Source organism: Mastigoproctus giganteus, chromosome 6 (assembly GCF_048544385.1).
Source record: "Mastigoproctus giganteus isolate SK-2022 chromosome 6, ASM4854438v1, whole genome shotgun sequence".
In the NCBI taxonomy this organism is placed as follows: Eukaryota; Metazoa; Arthropoda; class Arachnida; order Uropygi; family Thelyphonidae; genus Mastigoproctus; species Mastigoproctus giganteus.
The window spans coordinates 11,902,521-11,926,093 of record NC_143580.1 but is presented as its reverse complement, the minus strand read 5'-3'; the positions used below and the strand labels follow the sequence as shown (position 1 = coordinate 11,926,093).

At 37.0% G+C, this 23,573-nt stretch overlaps 1 protein-coding gene across 1 annotated transcript in view; it reads left to right on the top strand.

The window, feature by feature from the left end:
* The window catches only part of LOC150083915 (uncharacterized), a 352,627-nt gene that overhangs the window by 180,030 nt on the left and 149,024 nt on the right, over positions 1 to 23,573 (top strand). The window contains exon 10 of the mRNA XM_090375828.1: positions 402 to 562. Coding sequence (XP_090231954.1) covers positions 402 to 562 — 161 coding nt within the window. The remainder of the gene's footprint in view (positions 1 to 401; positions 563 to 23,573) is intronic.

Below are 23,573 nucleotides of genomic sequence, written 5' to 3'. Positions count from 1 at the left end.
TGTGAATTTTTATGCCCTTCTCAGAAAAGCTATGACACTAGATCAGTAAGAAAGTAAAAAAAATATCATAATAGCAATACTAATTTTATAGCACAAAACTTTATTGTAACATTTTAATATATTGTCCATTTTCTGTAAAATTTGGGTTAAACACCCAAATGTTAAAACTATTTCATTCTCATTAATTTTGAATTTTAAAATGTAACATACTATGCAGTTGCTGAAGTTGAGTAAAAGTTTGTAAGATTGAGCTTTTTAAGTTGATTAATCAGTTATTCATAAATCAGGATGCCACCATACTTGTAATTAATTGCATCTCATTCATAAGTTCTGTAGTACAGCCGCTATGTAATTATAGCAGTAAATTGAAGGAACTTATTGTAATTTTAATTATTTTTTAGAAATGAAGATATAAATAATGGTGTTACTTTGCCTGTGCTGCTTTGGGATACTAGTGGATCTTCTGATGTTCTTATCAATGCTGAAATGTCACGTAAAGGTTTTGTTTCAGCTTCTTTTCCTGACTGGCTGCGAGCCGAATTGAATTATAAACTTAGCAATGGTAAGATGTAGATTAGTTGTAGAGCGTGCATGTGTGTGTGTGCATGTGTTTCAATTTAAAATGTAGATAAAATCGTTAATTTGTCATTGAGAGTGTTATTAATAATTTAGCTTTCAGGTACTTGGTATGATCATTAAATATAATAATTCAGTTAATTGCATGATATATTCATTATGTTGCTTATAAAAACCCAGTTTTTACTTGATAAATACTATTGCATGATGTCAATTTAGTGCTATTTACTCATGAAAATATATAATGTAGACAAACCACTGACAGTCACAACTGTGCGACACAATAGGAACACTGCATGTCATTCCAAAGTTGTGTGTTGATGCTGAAACCATGGCATTGCTCCAGAGGATTGCACTTTTGCACTTACCCAGAAGCTATTTCTGTGCATAACACTGTTGTAACCATCATTGTTCAGGTGCTTAAAATAAATCCAACAAACTTGGGAGTGCTGACCTAGGCAGTGTCTTATCTTCTGCTGATAATTAGCATTAGTAGAGGCATGTGATGCAAGAAAGCAAGCTTATGCGGCATCAACCAAAAAAAAAAAAAAAAAACCCAACTCCTCCCATCACCATTGTCCATTTCACCCATCCATTCGCTCCAAACGTTTGTCCACTTCCTTGAATTTATTTAAGCTATTATCTTCCACCACGATGGATGGAAGTTTGTTCCAGCAATCAACTACCTGCTGACTAAAGGAAAATTTCCACACAGCTATTCGACAACTGATGTTCCTCAATTTCAATTTATACACCCTCAGGTTTGTAATCTGAGCAAGAGGAAGAATCCCATCAGCATTGAGCCTGCTCAATCCATTCAAGGCCTTATACACCTCATTCAGATCACCTACTCTCCAGACACTGCAATATTCTGAACTTAAGCCTTTCTTTGTAAGAGCCTTAATTTGTTCCCCCTCACCAGTCTTGTTGCCCTTCTCTGTACTCGTTCTAGCAACTCTACATCCTTCCTACATTGAGGCGACCAGACCTGTGGGCAGTACTCAAGATGAGGCCTGACCATTGCCTTATATAAGGGGATATTCACCTCCTTATCTCTACTAGCAAAATTCCTGTATATCGTTGACAAGACCCCATGACCTGCTCTGGCACCCTGTCTGCACTGCTCAGAAAATTTCATATCTGATTGCACAGTTACCTCCACTACTCTGAGTGTAACACCACACAGTTGGTACATTTCTCTGGGATTACTGCTACCCATATGCAGTACTTTGCATTTTTCAGAGTTAAACTTCATTTGCCACTTCTCAGCCCATCTGCCTAACTTTTCTAGATACTGTTGCAATAGCATACTGTCATTAAAAACCCTGCCAACCTTTGTGTTATCTGCAAAACACAGCATTAAGACTGACATACCTTCATCACTATGATAAATAGAAAAAAACAACAATGAGCAAAACACCAAACCCTGGGGGACACCACTAATAACATTAGCCCACAAAGAGCACTGTCCATTGATTTCCACTCTGTCTTAGCATTAGCATTAGCATTAGTAGAGGCATATGATGCAAGAAAGCAAGCTTATTCAGCATCAGCCAAAAAAAAAGAAAAAAAAAAAAAAAACAACCACTACTCCCATTTCACCCCTCAATTCGTTCGAAATACCTGTCCAGCTGAGCCTTAAATTTGTTTAGGCTATCAACTTCAACAACAAGCGATGGAAGTCTATTCCACAAACCAACTGCCCGCTGGCTAAAGGCGAATTTCCGCACATCTATCCGACATCCGTCCTTCCTCAATTTGAATTTATGCCCTCTCAGGTGATTATTCTGAGCAAGAGGAAGAATTCCATCGGCATTGAGCATGCTCAAGCCATTCAAAGCCTTGTACACCTCTATCAGATCACCTCGGCGATGCCTAGTCTCCAGGCTCTTGTAATTTGCAAAACTTAAGCCTTTCTTCGTAAGAGCAACCCTTTGTTCCATTCACTAATCTTGTTGCCCTTCTCTGTACTCGTTCCAGCAGCTCTACATCCTTCTTGAAATGAGGCCTCCAGACCTGTATACAGTACTCAAGGTGTGGCCTGACCAATGCCTTATACAAGGGAATAATCACATCCCTGTCCCTGCTAGAAAAATTCCTGTATATCATTGACAAGACACCATGAGCTACTCTTGCAGCTCGTCTGCACTGCTCAGAGAACTTCATATCTGCCTGCACAATTACCCCCAGGTCCTTTTCATTCTCTACCACTGTCAGCGTAGTACCACAGAGTTGATACGTTGATCTGGGGTTACTGTTTCCCATATGTAGTACTTTACATTTGTCAATGTTAAACTTCATTTGCCACCTCTCAGCCCATCTGCTCAACCTTTCCAGATCCTGTTGCAGCAGCATAGTATCAGTAGTGTCCTTAACAACCCTGCCAACCTTTGTATCGTCTGCAAACTTGGACATTAAGCCTGATACACCATCATCAATATCATTTATAAATACAGAAAACAACAATGGACCCAACACTGAACCCTGAGGAACTCCACTAATAACATTAGTCCACGTTGAGCAGTGTCCATTGATTACCACTCTCTGTCTTCTGCCACTCAACCATCCCTTTATCCATAGCAGCAATTTGCCTCGAATGCCACACTTCTCCAATTTGTGCAGCAGTCTTCCATGCGCAACAGTATCAAAAGCCTTTCTAAGATCCAAATATATAATATCAAAGTTATTCCCTGCATCCAGTTCTTTTGTGACTACATCATAGTATCCAATCAAATTGGTCAGACAAGACCTGCCCTTAACAAACCCATGCTGTGTCTGAGCTATAACTGAATTCTTGTCCAGATGATCCTGCAGTGCTTCTTTAACCAGTGCCTTCATTAATTTTCCTGGAACCGAAGTTAAACTAACAGGTCTATAATTACTTGTGTCAGCCTTTGATCCTCATTTGTGAATTGGGGTTACATTTGCATATCTCCAGTCCATGGGTACCTCCCCTGAGTCCAAAGAAGCTCTCATAATTATGGCTAGGGGTTTGCTTACTTCCTTTGCTGCCTCCTTTAATATAACTGGATAGATCCCATCCACCCCGGGTGCCTTTTTTATGTTTATCCTCAACAATTTCTCCTCCACTTTCCTCTCAGTTATTAGAAAATCATCTAGCTCACTGCCAATGTTTACTTCACCTACGACATTCCCCTTCCTGAATAACTCCTCATGTGTGAATGTAGATGCAAAATACTCGTTTAGATTGTTAGCCACCTGAGCTGGATCCTCAACTGTTGAACCATCAACATCCAGTGGACCAATCTGATTCATCCCTTTCCTTCTTGAGTTTAAATAGGTAAAGAACTCTTTTCTGTTTTTCTTTGCATCCTTTGCCAAGGATTTCTCATAATCTGCCTTTGCCTGCCTAATCTCCTTTGTGACTTGGTTACAGACCAACTTATATCTATCATAGGCTTCCATGTCACCCATTAATTTGTATGTATCCCATGCATTTTTCTTCTCTGCCATATGTCTCATTAGTTCATCTGACAACCATTTAGGCCTGAACCTTGAACAATATTTCTTGGTTGGTATGTAAAGCCTGGTAGCTTCCAAGATTAGTTCCTTGAATGCTTCCCATTTTGAATTTGCTGTTGGTAACATCATCAGTTGGTCCCACTGTATAGAATTTAAATACTGTCTCAGACCAGCATAGTCTCCTTTACGAAAGCAAAAACCCTTCCCTTTACCTCTGATGGTAGTTAACTCCTTGAGTAAATCCCACTTCAGCACACTGTGATCACTGCCACCCAGTGGTTCATTTATCTGCAGATTCCTAATGCATGAAGAATCACTACTGATAATCAGATCAAGAGTATTACTCCCTCTAGTTGCCTCCCGAACATGCTGGTGTAGAAAACAATCATCCAATAAATCCACAAAAGCCTTGCTAGTGTGTGAGTGACCAACCCACAAATTCCAGTCAATATCTGGGAAATTAAAATCCCCCATTATAAGACTCTCTGATTTACTGGCCCACTCTATTTCCCTGTACAGTATCTTATTATACTCATCAGAGTCATTAGGCCTATAGCACACTCCTACTCTCAATTTTGATTTACCTATGCTTATGTCACACCAAACTGACTCAACACTGCACTGTCCAGCGATGTCAACTGGCTTCACTTCCTTGGATTTTATGTGTTTTTTAACTAATAGCATAACCCCTCCTCCCTTCCTATCCTGTCTATCCTTTCTGTAGACGTTGTACTCCCCAAATTCCAGTTCTGCATTCCTTATATCTGTGTGACACCACGTCTCTGATATCCCAACAATATCTGCCTTTGATGTTTTGAGTAATACCTCAAATTCATCAAATTTATTTACTAAACTCCTAGCATTAGTGTACACGCAAGTATACATGCACCTGTTTCTATTCTTAGCTACCCTAACACAACCCATGTGTTTACTTGTACCGCAATGACTTCCAGCAGTGTCTGAAATATCCTGCATCTTGTTTTTCAGGCTTCTGCTCATTCCAATAGAAGCAGTGCAAGAATCTCTTTCACCTCTGCCCGTGGCTACTGTTAATCCATTAGTCTTTGTCTCCCCCCAAGCTAGCAGTTTTCCGACCCACCTAACACTGCCTCGATAGCATCAGCAAATATTCTTGCAAATAGTCTTCTAATAGTCTTCTCCCACTCAGTCATTCTTTTCTCCATTATAGCAACTTGCTCTTAATGCAATACTGCTCCAGTTTGTACAGTAGTCTTCATTGTGCAACAGTATCAAGAGCTTTCTGGAAATTTAAGTATATGATATCAAAATAATTTTTTTGCATCTAGTTCCTTTGTGACCACATCATAGTATCCAATCAAATTGGTCAGACAAGACTTCCCCCTAACAAACCCATCTGAATTATTACTGCAGTCTTGTCTAGATGATCCTGCAATGCTTCTTTAACTGGCGACTCCATTATTTCCCCAGAACAGAAGTTAAACAGGTCTGTAATTACTTGTCACCCTTTGATTCTCCTTTGTGAATTGGAGATGCATTAGCAGGTTCACGGTACTTCCACACGTGGTATTTCTCCACGTGGTTCAATCGGCACATGGTCAGAACCGGAAGCGGAAATGTCTCGGGTACGTGGCAAAGAAAATCGTTCATTCGAATTTAATACAATTGTTTCAAAAATAGGATGAATACGCATGCCTCTATCTCTATTCATGGTATTCTTACTGGATGAACCAATCCATAAACCCTCGAGCCATTTATGCTCCCAGTATCCGTGTGCATGATCCAAAATAATAGTGTCCTCCGGGGAGATTTGATGCTGCTTCTCCCAAAAATGCTCGGCCACGGCAGACTTACTGTAATCAGCGGTTCTTATGGCATTTAAATGTTCCCCCAGGCGATCCCTAAGCCGTCGTTTTGTTTACCCCACATAACACTCCCCACAATCCGGGCATTCTATTCTATAAATAACTCCACTACTGAGATCTTTTGGTATAAGGTCTTTGACCTGACACACAGCTGTGCACAGCCTCTGCCCAGGTGGCGTCTCCGTAGCCAGGTGGGAAGGAGCAGCAGTGCGTAGCACACGCTTCTTGATTAGACCGGGGTTCGAGCCCGTCACCACCAAATACGGAGGATGCGGAAAGGTCAGGGAATGACCACCGCATATCCCCGAGCAATATGACCTTAGTTGCTAATGCTCCTAAAAACCAAATAACCTCTGCCCAGGAAGCTGTACACATCGTGTCTTATAACCCCGTAAAAAATTCTTGCCAGATGCTCAGTAAGGCCCGGATAGTAGGGGATGTGTGGGGGGTTTCCGAGCATAGGGAGTCGTTCGTCCCGGTGGCTATCGGGACGAACGACTCCCTATTCTCGGAAACCCCTCTACTATATCTATCCAGGATCCTCTGGGGGTATCCGCACTTTTTTAGTTCTGCCGTGACACGATTAATTTCTTTCTCTTTATCCTCAGAAGTGGTACTGTGTGATCTTACTCTGTCAAATAAAGCTTTTGCTACACTATTCTTGTATTGTCCAGCCTGTGCTGAATTATAGTGGGTGTATTGACCTCTACACATGGGTTTTTAAAAACTGACGTCTTAAGCCTAAAACCCACCCTAGAGACCAATACATCCAAAAACGACAGAGTGCCGCCAGTTTCCACCTCTGAGGTGAATTGTATAAATTGGGAGAAGCTATTAAGCCAGCAAACGGCATCATCCTCCCTCCCCTTCTGGACCAGGGCAAAAGTATCGTCAACGTATCTTCTCCAATTCCTGATAGGATACGAACACCCACTAAAAACCCTACTTTCCAACTCCTCCATGGCCAAGTTGGCCACGGTGGCACAAATGGGTGAACCCATGGCCGTACTGCGAACCTGCTTATACATAGTTCCTTGAAATAACATGGTAGTGCTAGCTAGACATAATTCTACCCCGGTACAAATATCTTCCACACTGAGCAGTGATCTATTACCAAGTGAGGCATCCCTGGTCAATGCCATTTTTACACAATATACTGCATGATTAATAGGAATACATGTAAATAAAGATACAACATCAAAAGAGTTCATGCTCTCATCATCATTTATAGTCAAATTCCCTACAAAATTCACAAACTCTCTACTCTCCTTAACAACATACTCGGACTGCCCCACTATGGGTGCAATTAATTTGGCCAAGTACCCTGATATGAAACTATAGGTCTCAAGGGTACTTCTGCCTTATGAATCTTTGGCAGTCCATAGAATCGCGGGAGTTGACTACCTGTAGTGTGTAATGACCAGTAACTCTCCTTGGAAATCTTCTCCGTGTTCAACCAGGATTGTACCAATTTATTGACTCGCCGTTCCAGACCCACCAATGGGTTCCTCTGGATCACCTTATAAGTGTTATTATCTTGCAGAAGTTCCAATGCCTTAAGATGTCAGAAGTTCCAAGGCTTAAGACGTCAGTTTTTTTTAAAAAACCCATGTGTAGAGGTCAATACACCCACTATAATTCAGCACAAGCTGGACAATACAAGAATAGTGTCAAAAGCTTTATTTGACAGAGTAAGATCACACTGTACCATTTCTGAGGATAAAGAGAAAGAAATTAATCGTGTCACGGCAGAACTTAGAAAGTGCGGATACCCCGAGAGGATCCTGGATAGATATAGTAGAGGGGTGTCCGAGCGTAGGGAGTCGTTCGTCCTGGTAGCCACCGCATACATCCCCTACTATTCGGGCCTTACTGAGCATCTGGCAAGAATTTTACGGGGTTATAAGACACGCTGTGTACAGCTTCCTGGGCGGAGGCTGTGCACTGCTGTGTTTCAGGTCAAAGACTGTGTACCAAAAGATCTCAGTAGTGGAGTTATTTATAGAATAGAATGCCCGGAGTGTTATGTGGAGGAAACAAAACGACGGCTTAGGGATCGCCTGGGGGAACATTTAAATGCCATAAGAATCGCTGATTACAGTAAGTCTGCCGTGGCCGAGCATTTTTGGGAGAAGCAGCATCAAATCTCCCCGGAGGATGCTATTATTTTGGATCATGCACACGGATACTGGGAGTGTAAATGGCTCGAGGGTTTACGGATTGGTTCATCCAGTAAGAATACCATGAATAGAGATAGAGGCATGCGTATTCATCCTATTTTTGAAACAATTGTATTAAATTCGGTTGAACGATTTTCTTTGCCACGTACCCGAGACATTTCCGCTTCCGGTTCTGACCACGTGCCAATTGAACCACGTGGAGAAATACCACGTATGGAAGTACCGTGAACCTGCTATTTAAGGAGATGTTGCAGAAAGTTATATTACTGTTGAAGAAGAGAGCTGACACTCTCGAAAGCTCCAGGTTTTTAGCGCTTTTAATTTTATATTTTAGCTTATTTTATTGTAAACGATCTTTTATTACAGTTTTTAGTATTCCGTAATGTACAGTCATTAGTTTATTGTAAATAATTTGTTTTATATTATATTTTTATACTATTTGTAAAAATTTTAGTTACAGTAAATTTTGTTCAATGGTCGGTGTATGAGTTTATTTCCTAGAGATAAGGGGAAGTCTTGTCTAATTAATTTGATTGGATATTATCTGGGCTTCTGTAGCTGAGTGGTCAGGAGTGGGAGTGCAGTAGCAAACGATCTTTGAGTAGACAGGGGTTCAAGCCCTTGACTGCTAAATACGGTTGATCTGCCAACCTGCACTGGACCAGCGTGGCAGATTATGGTCCATTTCCCTCAGCATGAATTGTTGAAGAGGCTTCCATCCTGCAGTGGGTTGATAATGGCTGCAGGTTACCTTTTTTATTATGATATGGGCACAAAGCAACTGTATGCAAAGAATAATTTTGATATTATATATTTGAATCTTAGAAAGACTTTTGATACTGTTGCACATGGAATATTGCTGCACAACTTTGAGCAGTGTGGCATTGGAGGTAAATTGCTGCTATGGATAAAGGGATGGTTGAGTGGGGGAAGACAGAGTGGTAATTAATGGACACTGCTCTTCATCGAATAATGTTATTAGTGGAGTCCCCCAGGGTTCATTGTTGGGTCCATTGTTGTTTTCTGTATTTATTAATGATATTGATGATGGTATATCAGGCTTAATGTCCAAGTTTGCAGTCAGTATGAAGGTCGGCAGGGTTGTTAATGACAGTATGCTCCTGCAACAGGATCTATAAAAGTTGAGCAGATGGGCTGAGAGGTGTCAACTGAAGTTTAATATTGACAAATGTAAAGTACTGCATAGGAAGCTGTAACTCCAGAGTAACATATCAACTGTGTGGTACTACACTGCCAGTGGCAGAGAATGAAAAGGACCTGGGGGTAATTGCCACCTAGAATTCAAATCTTGTCAATGATATACAGGAATTTTTCTAGCAGGGATAAGGAGGTGATTATCCTCTTGTATAAGGCAATGGTCAGGCCACACTTTGAGTACTATACACAGGTCTGGAGGCCTCATTTTAAGAAGGATGTAGAGCTGCTGGAATGAGTACAGAGAAGAGCAACAAGATTAGTGAATGGAACAAATTGTTGATCTTATGAAGAAAGGCTTTAAGTTTTGCAAATTATAGTGTCTGGAGACTAGGTACCTTTGAGGTGATCTGATTGAGGTATATAAAGCCTTGAATGGTTTGAGCATGCTCAATGCCGATGGGATTCTTTCTTTTGCTCAGAATAATCACCTGAGAGGGCATGTATTCAAATTGAGGAAAGACAGTTGTAGGATAGATGTGCGGACGTTTACCTTTAGCCAGCGGGTGGTTGATTGGTGGAACAAGCTTCCATCTGTCGTAGAAGTTGATAGGTTAAATAGATTCAAGGCAAGAACTAGACAAACATTTGGAGCAGGTGGATGGGTGAAATGAGAAGGGGTTTTTTTTTTGTTTTTTTTTGGCTGATGCTATATAAGCTTTCTTTCTCTTATCATGTGCCTTTACAAATGCTAATATCGCATATCATTAGTTGAAGGTGTTTTAGTCTTGAAGTCCTCAAAAATCTGCTTTACACATTTGCAAATGTATTGTCCAGGAACTGTATCACTCTTCATTTGTTTTTATTTTATCGACAGCAACAAAAGCCTTTCCATTTCTACAATCAGTTCTCTGCCTTTTTGGACTGTGTTAGATTCATCACTTTAACTTTTTTAAGGTTTTCTTTTTGTTTTGCTATGTTAAAGTGGTTGACTGGGAAAAACCATATTCACACACCAATGAACTAATTTTAGCTCCATCAATCATGTTTGTTCATTATTTCTTGTTTAATTTTAATTGAAATTTTTTTCTTACTGTGCTCTTTAGGGGCCATATTATCAGTTTACACGATGTTGTATTTCAAGAATTGAATACAGTAAATTTATGGAAAGTAAGCACAACACAAAAAATCATTCCACCTATAAGATACAAATGCTACTGTTGGCTGAAAGAAAGGACCACGTGGTCCATTCAGACAATTGCAAGCCATCGTTAAGTGAAATAAGTAGGTGCCAATGATCCGCTGGTTAGTAAAATCAGCCACTTTATAGAGTCAAATTTCAAAAAACCAATTCAAATCATTAAAATGCTTAACTTTCGCCGTTTATTACTGTGTTTTGTTATAAGAATCTGTGGTAGTGACCTCCAATTATTATTGGAGGTCACTACCATAAAACAATAAAAACAATTTGCAGTTTCCATTTTATTGGGCTTTTTTGTGAAATCCATTATAAATGGGTAGTAAACTTGATCTTATTGCATTTGCGATAATTGGACTTCATTGTGTTTTTACCGTATTATGGCGAAATGTGTTTCCCCTTCACTGAAATCATATTAGAAACATAAATTTCCAGATTCTTCTCTTCATTCATATTTTTTAAGCTTTGTTTAATAGAATTAAAAATTAAATAGAATTAAAATTCAATTCACAAACGTGATCACAATGTCCGACGCATACTACTTTTTGTATTGTGAAAGATATTTTATTATGGAGAGTCCATCGTAAAGTGATTTGATTGTACAGTGAACCCATCGTAAAGCCGGGTCCACTGTACCTTTTAGTCAAGAAAACTTTTAATCAAAAAAGGTTTCAGTGCTGCTGTCATTTTATTTATGCTAAATAAAAAGAAATGAAGGGTAAATTTATATGCTATCAATTTATGGCTGTTTTTTAGTTTTAATCATTTTATTTTATTTTATTCTTTTGTAATTTTTCTTTGTGAATTCCTTGATCATTAGCTGTGGAAGGAATGCAAATATAATGCATCTCTTGTAATGTAAATATTTCAGTGCTGCAATAAAGATTTATTAATATCAAAATGCTGCTATTAAAATATCATATTTGTAATAACAGTAATTATATATAAACAGAAAACATTGTGAGGAAAAAAATTTTGTTACTAGATAAGTACTCATCGAAGAAAGGATGTATGGTGCTATGTTTTTTCCTCAAAATATAATTCATTATGGGTAGCGCACGTTTTTTTTTTTTTTTTTTTTTTTCTCCTTATGAAATTGATTGCAAAAATTTCAATTTTTGAAAGTTTATAATGCTACTACAGTACTGTTTATAATTTTGGAAGTTTACATTTTTGTTTCAAATTTTGTTACAAGAATTTTTTGTGAACAGCATGAACTTGTTCTGCTGCTTAGAATAGAAATTTTCATAGCAATTTCATATTATTCTGCACTTTTCCTGTTTGCTTCATAATTAATGGAGATCTTTGGAATTTTTGATAGCTAAATCAAAGACATAACTGCCAACTCTATTAGCTCCATTTCTGGCCACAAAACTTGTGCATGCTTGAGTGTGAAAATCTATCTGTATGGTCACTTTGGTTGCAGAATTTTTTTTTTTTTTTTTTTTTTAAAGACTAGTTGTCCTTAAGATTATATTTTGTTTTTAGAGTGAATATAAATTAAATTAAAGTGGAAACTGCAAACACAACTTACTCTGCAGTATTTCACTTAAGGGTAGTATTAAAAAAAAACTACATCACCTCATTTTTTAGGTTGTTTGTTCTTATTCTGGTAGCTAATCTTTTAGAAATAACTGAAAGAACATGCACATATAAAACTATTAATTTTAGAAGAATTTGCTTTTATGCCTTATGCGTAAATATACAATGAAATAAATACTTTGTCCAATATAATAGCATGCTACTTATGGTTCATATAATAACAAAAATCCTATAAAAGCAGCATTTGCTTCATTACTTTGCTCATAATAGGACAATAGGCAGATATCTAACTGAAAAACACAACAAAATGCATACATATATTTCATTGGCCACCCTTTGCTTTGTTGACTGCTGCACATCGTCGAGGCATTGACTGTATATAAGGTTTTGAATGTATTCCTTGGAAATCTCATGGTGCCAAGCATGAAATAATGTCTCCTGCAGCTCTCTAAGTGTTTTTGGATTCTTTTGCATTACTGAAACATTTGTTTTGTTCCAACAATTTTTAACTGGATTGAGGTCTGGACTGTTATTGAGGCCCAGCCAGGCTATTGTGCAAATTGATTTATCCTTCAGCCATGCTATTGTGCATGTTATTGTGGAAATTGATTTATCCTTCAACCATTTTTGCACCTGTGGGGACAGTAAAGACAGCAAAATAAATTACATTTATTTAAGCAAGAGTGTGGCATTTCATAAATTTTTTTTTTTTTTTTTTTTATGTGAACCCCAAACACAAGAGGTATTAGAACCTATAGTACTTAGTACCGTGCTTGGGTTGGAGGTTGAGAAGACGAAAGAAGATATTTGTTGACATTGGACTTGAACTTCTGTAGATTGTAATTTTCAGGAAATACGTATGAAGGAAGGTTGTTCCAGAAAATGGCAGTTGAATGAATAAATGAGGAAGATGAAAAGTTGGTTCTGTGGGTTTGAAGTTGGACAGTAAATGGATGTTGGCTGGTGGTGGCATGTGTTCGGACTGTTTTGAAAGAGAGAGCAGGAATTATAGAAGCCCATGGAAGTATCTGTAAAAGAGGCATGCAGCAGAAACAGTACGTCTATGAGAAAGCGAGTGGAGAGACTCTGTTAGAGATGAGTCATTAATTAACCTAACTGCCCTCTTCTGAATGGAATCAAGAAGCCTGAGAGAGGTTTTGGGGGCACCACCCCAAATGTGGGAACAATATTCCATGGCGGGGCGGATTTGCGATTTGTACAGAGTGAGCAGCTGTTTGGAAGAAAAGTAACGCCGAGAGCGAAAGAGAAAACCAAGTTTTTTAGATGCAGAGGAAGCAATATTTGTAATGTGCTTGTGCCAAGAGAGATTAGAAGTCAGGGTAATCCCCAAAAGAGATATATCCTTTTGCCTAGAAATTGGAGTGTCACTAAAGATAAGCATAGGAGCAGAAGAATTTAAAACATTTGCTAATTTTATGAAGTAGCACTTATGGTTTTGACTCTGTGACCTGGAGCAGAGTCATCCTGAAAAATTGCAATTAGCAATGCCCCATAGTGATCTCTAATCGTGGGAAGTAATATTTTCTCAAGAATGTCCTTGTATGCCTGAGCATTCACTGTACCCTTAAAAATTCAAGATGGCTGACTCCTCTGTGTGAAATACAGCCCCATATCATTTGAGATGCAGAATGTTTCAATGTGGAGATGATACAGTCAAGATAAAATTCTTCTCTTTATTGAACGGTGTGCTGGATGTACGAACCATGCAAGTTGAATTTTGATTCATCAGAGAAAATAACACATTTCCATTGATCCTCAGACCAGACCAACTAGCATGCTCTTTTTCTCACTTTAGCTGCTGGACTTGCATTTTTTGCATCAAAAGTGGATTTTTCTTGGGTGACATGCTATTAATCTTGATGAAAAAAGGCACCTATGTACTGCAGTAGTACTTGTCTTTACTTTGGTATTCTCTCCTCCCGTACTGTTTTGAGATCTGTCGATGAGGATCATCTGTTTCGGACATACAGATGGACCAGAAATCTATTCTCTGCTGCAGACGATATTCATGGATGTACACTTCCTTTCTTTCTGTTTAGACTGCCAGTTTCTGATAATTTTCAAAATAAATGTGCCCCTGTTGACTGATTACTGTGACTTCTTTTATCTGTTTCATGCGTGTGAATGTCCCTCTGTATTCAATATAGCAGCAGCACTTTTTCTATGTGGAGTTAATTGTGAAAACTATTGCAATAGCACAGAATACTTGGCTTGTGGCTTATCCACTGACTGTATTTATGCTGCCACTAGGGTGACAATGATTTACGGCACATGACATCTTAGAAAGCTTGCTAGAGATGGATGATGCAATAGGGTAATACTGTTACAAAATGTATATGATATATCGTCAAATTTAGCAGAAGTCAGAAAATTTGGCAGAAAGTGAATTTTGCAAGTCATGCAATTTTGAGCATAACTATATATATCATTGATCTAAAAAATTATTAAAACACTTCAGATTTGGATGGCATTTTCTTTGAGTGATTTGGGTAATTTCCTTGCATGATTCAGATAATTCACCTCTCAGCTTAACACAAACGAATAAATAGATAAGTAATTTCCTATTTCCTGTGTATGTAGCTCTGCTTTTTCAGTTACAGAGATTCTCTGTAGTCCTTAACATTTAATAACCTCCAAAGATCACTTAATCTAACATTTATAGAAGCTGTGTTTCCATTCCAAAGCTAAGACTGACTATAACAGTAGGGTTATGTGTAGATTTTTTGGATGTAATCTGTTTGGTATTTTCAAAAGATTTAAAAATTTGTACAAGATAACCCTGCCTGTTTTGTATGGGTAGTTTTAGTAAGAGATTGCAGTGATCTTGTTTCTCATAAGCAGTGTTACAAAACTTATTTATAAATTCTAAAATAATTCTAGATTATTATTTAAAAGATTTTTTACTTATAAAATAGTTTTCTACATACAGCTAGGTCACAATTAATGCAAGTTTGAATAATGCGATATTTGATTTAGTGCAAATTGTATAACGATACCAGGTCGCGTTTAATGCGATCCAAAATTCATTTAATGCAAGGCTAGTGCATGCACAGTTGAGGGTATCGTTAGGGTTTTAGATGCTGCTACTTCAGTCTGCACTTGTTTATCTTTGCGTGTGCTGCTCTGTCATAATATACGTTGGTTTTCGTGATTTGTTTTAATCGTTTTAAGAAGTGCCCTTAACAAAATGGACAAAAGGAAGATTCCTTCAGATAAAAACACTGCGAGCGCAAAAAAAGAAGAGGCTTGTTATTAGATTAGATCAAAAATTTGATGTGATTGACTGACATGAATGTGGTCATAGCAACTCTAAAATAGGACAAGATGTCAGAATGTCTGTATCTACAGGCATTCTGAATAGAATGGATTATATTGGGAATTAGACTGTTAGATAAGAAGAGAAACACATGGATTAGGCAGCAAACTCAAGTAAAGGACATTCTTATCAAAACGATATCCTCAACTCAACTGTATCTACAGTATGGAATATTATAAAACACACAGGGAAAATAAAAGAAAAGGGTAAAATTGAATCAGCTTTTTGTGGTTTGCAAACATCTACAAGGAAAGAAGTGTTACAATAATAGAAATGGAGCGTCTTTTAACTATATGGATTGAGGATTGCAATCAAAAGCGCATTCCTCTTAGCAGAGCAGCCATTCACTGGCCACCTCACTAGTAAAATTACCAGTGAGGTGGCCAGTGCAAATGAGGATGCAGCATCTAAAGATCCTGAAGTTTTAAAAAAATAATAAAAAATAATAATCAAAGATGGTGGATACACTGAACAACAAATATTTAACGTGGATGAAACCAGTTTATTCTGGAAAAGGAAGTCTTCCAGAACTTACTTTTTAAAAAAAAAAAAACTCAACCTGGATTTAAAGTGTCTAAAGCTTGCCTAACACTTTTATTGAGAGGCAGTGCTCAAGGTGATTTTAAATTGAAACTGATGCTTGTTTATTGGTCTCCAAATCCTCACACTCTAAAAGGCTACAACCATAGATCACTTCCAGTTATTTGGCACTCAAATAAGAAAGCATAGGTTACCCCAGCTGTATTCACTGATTGGTTTTCAAGCTATTTTTGCCATCTGTTGAAAAATATTGCAAGGAAAGCAACATCGCATTTAAAGTACTACTGATTTTAGATAATGCTCCAGGTCATCCAACTGCACTCAGTTCAATATGGGCTGCGACAAAAAACACAACATTTTTGTTGAAGCCCATGGATCAAGGAACCATGCAACATTTAAGGCCTACTACTGCAGATTTAGTAAGGATTTTGGACTAAAGATGAATATGGCTAAAACAAAAGTAATGATGAACAAGTATGCCACAGAAAGGGAAATAATGATTGAAGGAGCAGTAAGTGAAGGAGTTCTCTCTCGAGGAATTCGAAGATATCTTTTGAGCTGTAGAAGTCGTGAAGCAAAAAATTATGGATGCTGACCCTAATCTCAATCGAAGCTTGCAAATTCATCGAGATATGGATAAAGCACTCTGTGTCTAACGAGCATATGTATAAAGATTTAAAAAAAGAGAAAACAGTTCAGTCTACACTGCTAAAGTATTTCAAAAGACAAAGATGTTTTTGTCAGTGTATAAGCTTTCTTTTAGGAATGATGTTTAGAATTTTTTTTTTGTTTTTATTTTGCTTTCTATAATTACAGTACTCTTAATTTGTTAACAATTAAATTATAAGTATATTCTTTTTATCCTTTATTGTAATATTTCATAAATAAACATAAAAACTTATGTTTAAAATTTTTCATTGCCTATTTCTGTCAAGCTGGAACCAATTACCATATTTTACCCATAATTATAACATGAATTAGTGCGAATTCGAATAATGCAACCACTTCACGGACTCCTTATCTGCACTAATTGCCACCTAGCTGTATTTATTTTGCTGTATGGGAGCTAAAAAAAAAAGTGTCCATTCATATATAGAACAAATCATTAAAGATACAAATTGAATCTGTTTTCTAGGGAGTAATTTCATATATAGAGCAAAGTGTCCATTCATATATAGAGCAAATCATTAAAGATACAAATTGAATCTGTTTTCTAGGAAGTAATTCCTCAAGCAGTTGCAATCAGAAATTCAATAATAGTGACATAAGCAGGCATGTTGATATGCACTATGCACCATTCAGTGTTTTTAAAATAAGAGCATGAAATAGGAGCAGAAAGTTTTACGTTTTGGGCTTTGTAATCTCCTTCTTTTAGTCATGTAGCTCCATGAGGAGCTGTTATGGCCACCAACAATTTCCTCCAACTGCATCAATCTTCTCTGAGCAGTATTGCAAACTATCATGCCCAGAAGGTCACTGATCCCATCCTTCCACCTAGTTGCAGGTCTTCCTCTGTTCCTCTTCCCCTTGATTTTTCTTTCCATTATATTCTTCAACAGAAAGTTAACCCTCCTTGCTGTGCGTCCAAAAATTTGAGGCGGCTTCTGCTGATGCTATGAAGAATTTTAGGCTTGCCAATTTTATTCAATACTCGTTTGTTCTTCGATCAAGGTAAGAAATTTGTGGTATTCTCCTGCAACACCACATTTCAAATGCCTTAATTTTCTTCCTGTCAACTCATTTCAGAGTTCATCCTTCACATCCATATATGGCAACTGGAAAAATTATCAGATCAATGATTCTGTTTCATCTTTAGGGGCAGATCTTTATCTCTCCATAATTTCATCAGATTAGTGACCAATGATTTAACAGTTGCCTGTCTTCTCATTACATCATTTGAGCAGTCACCATTTTTATTTATTCTTTATCCTAAATAATCAAATTCATCAACTTCTTTGATATCTTGCCCTTTAACCTTCACTTTGCTGGGACCGAGATTATCACTAATCACTACAATTTTACTCACGTTCAGAAATGGTCCTTTTTTTCTTACTTGCTTCACATACTCTCCTCAGAGTTCTTTCAGATGATCTTTGGAATTGCAAATTAGCGTAGTATCATCTGCATAACAAAGGTTGTTTATTTTTGTCCTCCGATTTTCATGCCAGTGTCTAAATCTTCCAAAGCTTCATGGATAATATCTTGAGCATAAAGATTAAAAAGGTGAGGTGACAAAATGCAGACTTGTCTGACACCTTTACTGATTTTTAAAAGTCTGTTGTTTTCCATGTTGGTTCTTACAGTTCCTTGTATATAGCTTAATCAGCTGAATATGTGGATTGGGAATCCCATGTTAGTCATCATTTCTCATAATGAACACAATCAATTGCCATTGAATTCTTTGCATTTTTCAACAATCAGATGTAGGCTTAAGATCTTGTTCCTCTGCCCTTTCTGAAACCTGCTTGCTCTTCAAGTTTTCTTCAAATTCTGTTTAGTATGATTTTAATAATAATTTTGCTAGCATGAGAAATTAGGCTAATATAGTCTTATAATTTGAACCAACTTTCAGATATGCTTATTTTTGATAAGGGAATGAAAATTGATTTCTTCCAATCTGATGGCCACTGTCCCATTTCCCAGATCTTTACAATCAGTTTCTGAAAAAAACTCGGCACTCTTTTGTATCTTTAATGAATTCTGCCTGGATTTCATGAATTCCAGGTTGACTTGCCACACATCAGTCCTCAGATGTAGATGTCTTTTTCGACTTCTTCCTTCAGTGGAACTGGTTCAGGATCACATTTTTGAGCAGGTTCTATGAAGAGTTGCTCACAGTATTCTTTCCACTTTCCTTTGTGTTCTCCTCTGTTACAATTTTGCCCTTGGAGTCCTTAATTACATTAAATTTTGGATGGAATTTTTGTCTTAAGGACTTAAAATAACATCATACATCTTCTTAGTGTTGTTTTGTTTATTGTGGTATTCAATTTCTTTGCACTTTTGATTGATATAATCCTGTTTGTCCTGGCTTAAACAGCACTTGACGACTTTTCTCAGTTTCTGATACTTTTTATTTCCTTGTACACCCTGGGCTTTTGCAATTCTTGTCTGTTCAATAAGTTTAAAAGTGGCTTCTGTAATCCATGGCTTTCTCTAATGTATCTATTTGCTGAATCCTTAATAACGCTTTTTATATTTTTGCACATTTCCTCAGGCAGCATTTCTCCATCCAGTTTTAATAGAGCTTGAAAACAATTGCTTGTTTCAATTTTATAATCGTTAGGAATATTTTCTGTGTCCAGTTGTCTAGGGATAACAGTATTCATGATCTTTTTCAGCTTCAGCTTGATATTAATGTAAAGTAGCTGATGATCACTGCTGCAATCTGTACCAAGAAGTATCTTTGCTCTGATAACACTGGAGGGGCATCTTTGCTGTGATAACACTGGAGCAACATCTTTGCTGAATAAACTTCAGTCGAAGTTTATTCAGCAAAGTTTCGACTGTGCTTTGTAATACCATCCATTATTTTAATATTTTGAGGGAAATACAGTTATAAATAATTATTTATTTTTAAATTGCAACTATGCAGCAAAGTGCCAGTGATAGCCTTCATGGCATTCTGACCAGTGTTTCACAAATTGGTATGTGGTATATATCACCCAACATTTCTTTTGTAAGAAAAGCAAATATTTGTTCCTCATTATTTTAAGTTTTTTAAATTATAACTATTTTAGGCCATTCTTGATCATTTTAACCCTCTTCCCCCTCCTTGTGTTCTATAAAAAAAATTCTGGGACTCTTGAATAAGGTGAAAATGACTATCATACAATAGTTTGCAGGATCTTGTGGTTGAGCATCAGTGTTCTGCATACTCCAACAGTAAGAGACTTATTTCCCCCCCCCCTTTTTTTAGCCATACTTTTTAATGATACACATGAAAAGTGAAACCTATAATAAAATAATAATAAGACAGTGTTTTCAACACTGTAATTTTAATTTTATTTGTTTTTTTTTTTATTTATTTTTTGTTGCAGATGTACACTAATTCTCTCACTTTTAAGTTAATGTTAATTTGGATTTGCTGAATTGTTTTTAAATGACTAATTACTGAATGCAATGAAACAAGTGGAAAGGATTATAGTAAAACATGGAGCAAAGGATTTAATTTGGATATGATAGAGTATTCAAAAGGTTTAGTAGGTATATACTTTTGGTAATGCTTAATGGTGATCCTGTTCTGTTAGTGGATTTAAACTTTTATTAATTAATTAAAGGAATGTAACAGTATACAACTGCATAGGGAAAACAAGAAAAGCATTATCTGAATAAGTGTTTCTATGAGGAAGATGGGTAATTATCTTTAAAACATTATTTTTGATTCCTGTCTACGTTGTCACTTCTAAATGACTTCATGTATCCAAGTATCAATGATGTCATATCGAAATCCTATTAAACTTGTATGCTGAACTACTAATTTCATAATGAGAAGGGGCAAAATTCATTGCAAAGAAATTTAGATTATTCATATGTATTCTGTGAAGTGTTAAAACTAAAGATTTTGTTTTGACCTTATTCATTATAAATCCACCAGTATTTTTTTTTTTTTTTTTTTTTCTTTTGTTTGTCTCATAAATTTTATTTTAAATTCCAGGTATCCCTTGGGAAAAAAAAAGTGATGGATGAACTGTATTAAACCTACTTGTTAAAATTGTTTCTTTTACCCAGTATGAAAATTTGAAGTTATGATATTGATACTCAGTTCATTTTCTGACTGATTGAGTCCTACCATGCACAGTAGATGCTTTAACTTTTACCTATCTTGAGCTTGAAATTAAAAAAAAAAAAAAAAAAAAAAAATAATAATAATAATAAACCACTCAAGATGTGTTGTCATGTAGATTATTCTGAATTAAATGATACAGATTACAAAAATGGTAATTTTCTTGGTTGAATATTACTTTGTTAATATGGGAGTGGCATAAGTTAGGAGCTCAAATTACAGATTGGCATTAAAAACAAGGGCAAATTATTGGGCTCTCCATAATCATATGTTTGAAATGCCAGCAACACAGCCTTAAAATTTGATGGAACCAGCTTTATATTAAATATATATAGTGAGTGAATTTTTTTGTTTTATTAAAATTTTTTAAAAAAAGTATGCTAATAAACCAAACAGATTAATTTTAAAAGGATTCCAAAATGGAAAAAAAATCCATACTAGTAAATTAATATTATAGATATAGAAAATCTAATTACAGTAAACCCCCGCTATTCGTGGGGGTTACGTTCCTGAGAAATGTTGCGAATACCGAAAATGCGAATACTGAGTTATGGCTCCCATAGAAATAAAGGGGTTCCGTTCCAAAGTATAAAATATATAACAAAAACTAGTCTAAAATTTTGTCTATGTATGTATTATATATATCTTCATAATATGACTATGTACATAGTGAAATGCAAGCATATGGCATTGAAATGAAAATAAGAAACAATATAATATTAAATGTAATATTTATTAGAAATTTCAAACAAATCTTTCAAACCAGCGTCTTTGCTAGCTAAAAAAACTTATCCCGCCAGTGCTATCACCAGTTTTGCTGAAGTGTTGATAAAGGAGTTTTGCCTTTTCACGAATGATGACTGAACTTATCAATGGACACTGCTCATCGTGGACTGATGTTATTAGTGGAGTCCCTCAGGGCTCAGTGTTGGGTCCATTATTGTTTTCTGTATTTATAAATGATATTGATGATGGTATATCGGGCTTAATGTCCAAGTTTGCAGACGATACAAAGGTTGGCAGGGTTGTCAAGGACACTACTGACACTATGCTGCTGCTGCAACAGGATCTGGAAAGGTTGAGCAGATGGGCTGAGAGGTGGCAAATGAAGTTTAACATTGACAAATGTAAAGTACTACACATGGGAAACAGCAACCCCAGAGCAACGTATCAACTCTGTGGTACTACACTGACAGTGGTAGAGAATGAAAGGGACTTGGGGGTGGTTGTGCAGGCAGATATGAAGTTCTCTGAGCAGTGCAGACGGGCTGCAAGAGTAGCTCATGGAGTATTGTCAATGATATACAGGAATTTTTCCAGCAGGGATAAGGAGGTGATTATTCCATTGTATAAGGCGATGGTCAGGCCACACCTAGAGTACTGTATACAGGTCTGGAGGCCTCATTTCAAGAAGGATGTAGAGCTGCTGGAACGAGTACAGAGAAGGGCAACAAGATTAGTGAATGGAACAAAGGGGTGCTCTTACGAAGAAAGGCTTAAGTTTTGCAAATTACAGTGTCTGGAGACTAGGCACCAGCGAGGTGATCTGATAGAGGTGTATAAAGCCTTGAATGGTTTAAGCATGCTTAATACTGATGGGATTCTTCCTCTAGCTCAGAAAAATCACCTGAGAGGGCATAAATTCAAATTGAGGAAAGACATGTAGGATAGACGTGCGGAAATTTGCCTTTAGCCAGCGGGTGGTTGGTTGGTGGAACAGACTTCCATCCCTTGTGGTGGAGGTTGATAGCCTAAATAAGTTTAAGGCTCAGCTGGACAGGTATTTTGAACGAACAGAGGGGTGAAGTGGAAGTGGGTTGTTTTTTTGGCTGATGCTGCATAAGCTTGCTTTCTTGCATCAAATGCCTCTACTAATGCTGATGCTAACTTAATGGAATTTCATTTTGAGTTCGGTCTTCTATCCAAAGATTTAAAGCCTTTCCATTTTTTCTAATTTAACATCAAGAGTTACAGAGCAAATTTTTGAAGCAATTAGTGCGTTTCACGGACACTATGGCGGATTTTTTTCTTCCGATTTTTTTGATTGATCGTATCGTTGACTCATTGATTTTATAATGTTTTGCCACTGAGGAGACACTTTCACCATTAGAGATTTTATCTAATAACTCAATTTTATTCGCTAATGTCATCACCTTCTTCGATATTTTCACATTTCTCTTGTTATTCGTAGCCATATTTTTGTAGGGGTTAGAAAGAAGTTGTCCACAATAAAGTCACTTTCTTCCGTTAACACACTCGAAAAAGTGTTTTACACTGCAAAACGGTAGATTCATCATTTTTGTAAGCATATCAATTTATAAATTGATAAATTTATTCAATTTATAAGCATATAAATTAAAAGCAAACGACGAAACCTTCCATGACAAGCGCATAACGCATAGTGAACAAGGATTAGCGAGAAACATCCACGCTCGCGATTTTGTCAATCCTCTCCCCCCACCCACTGAGCGCTGTTTTGACTGGGAAAGATAATTTTAGCCACGCCCATGTTTTTTTATGGCGGAAAAATATTCACGGCGCTTTAAAATTCACATTTTTTAAGGTTTCATTTTATATTAAATCGGCGATCGCGAATATGCGAAACTGCGAATACAGATACCGCGAATAGCGAGGGTTTACTGTATACTTTTATAGGCAGCTTCACTAAGTAAGAGGCGCCTCCGTAGCCAGGTGGGAAGGAGCAGCAGTGCGTAGCACACCCTTCTTGATTAGACCGGGGTTCGAGCCCGTCACCACCAAATACGGAACATGCGGAAAGGTCAGGGAATGACCACCGCACCGGAGCAATATGGCCTTAGTTGCTAATGCTCCTAAAAAACCAAATAACAACAACAACAACACTAAGTAATGGTTATGAAAAAATGCCACAAGATCAACATGAACTTACATTATGGTGCTGTTTGCATGTTTC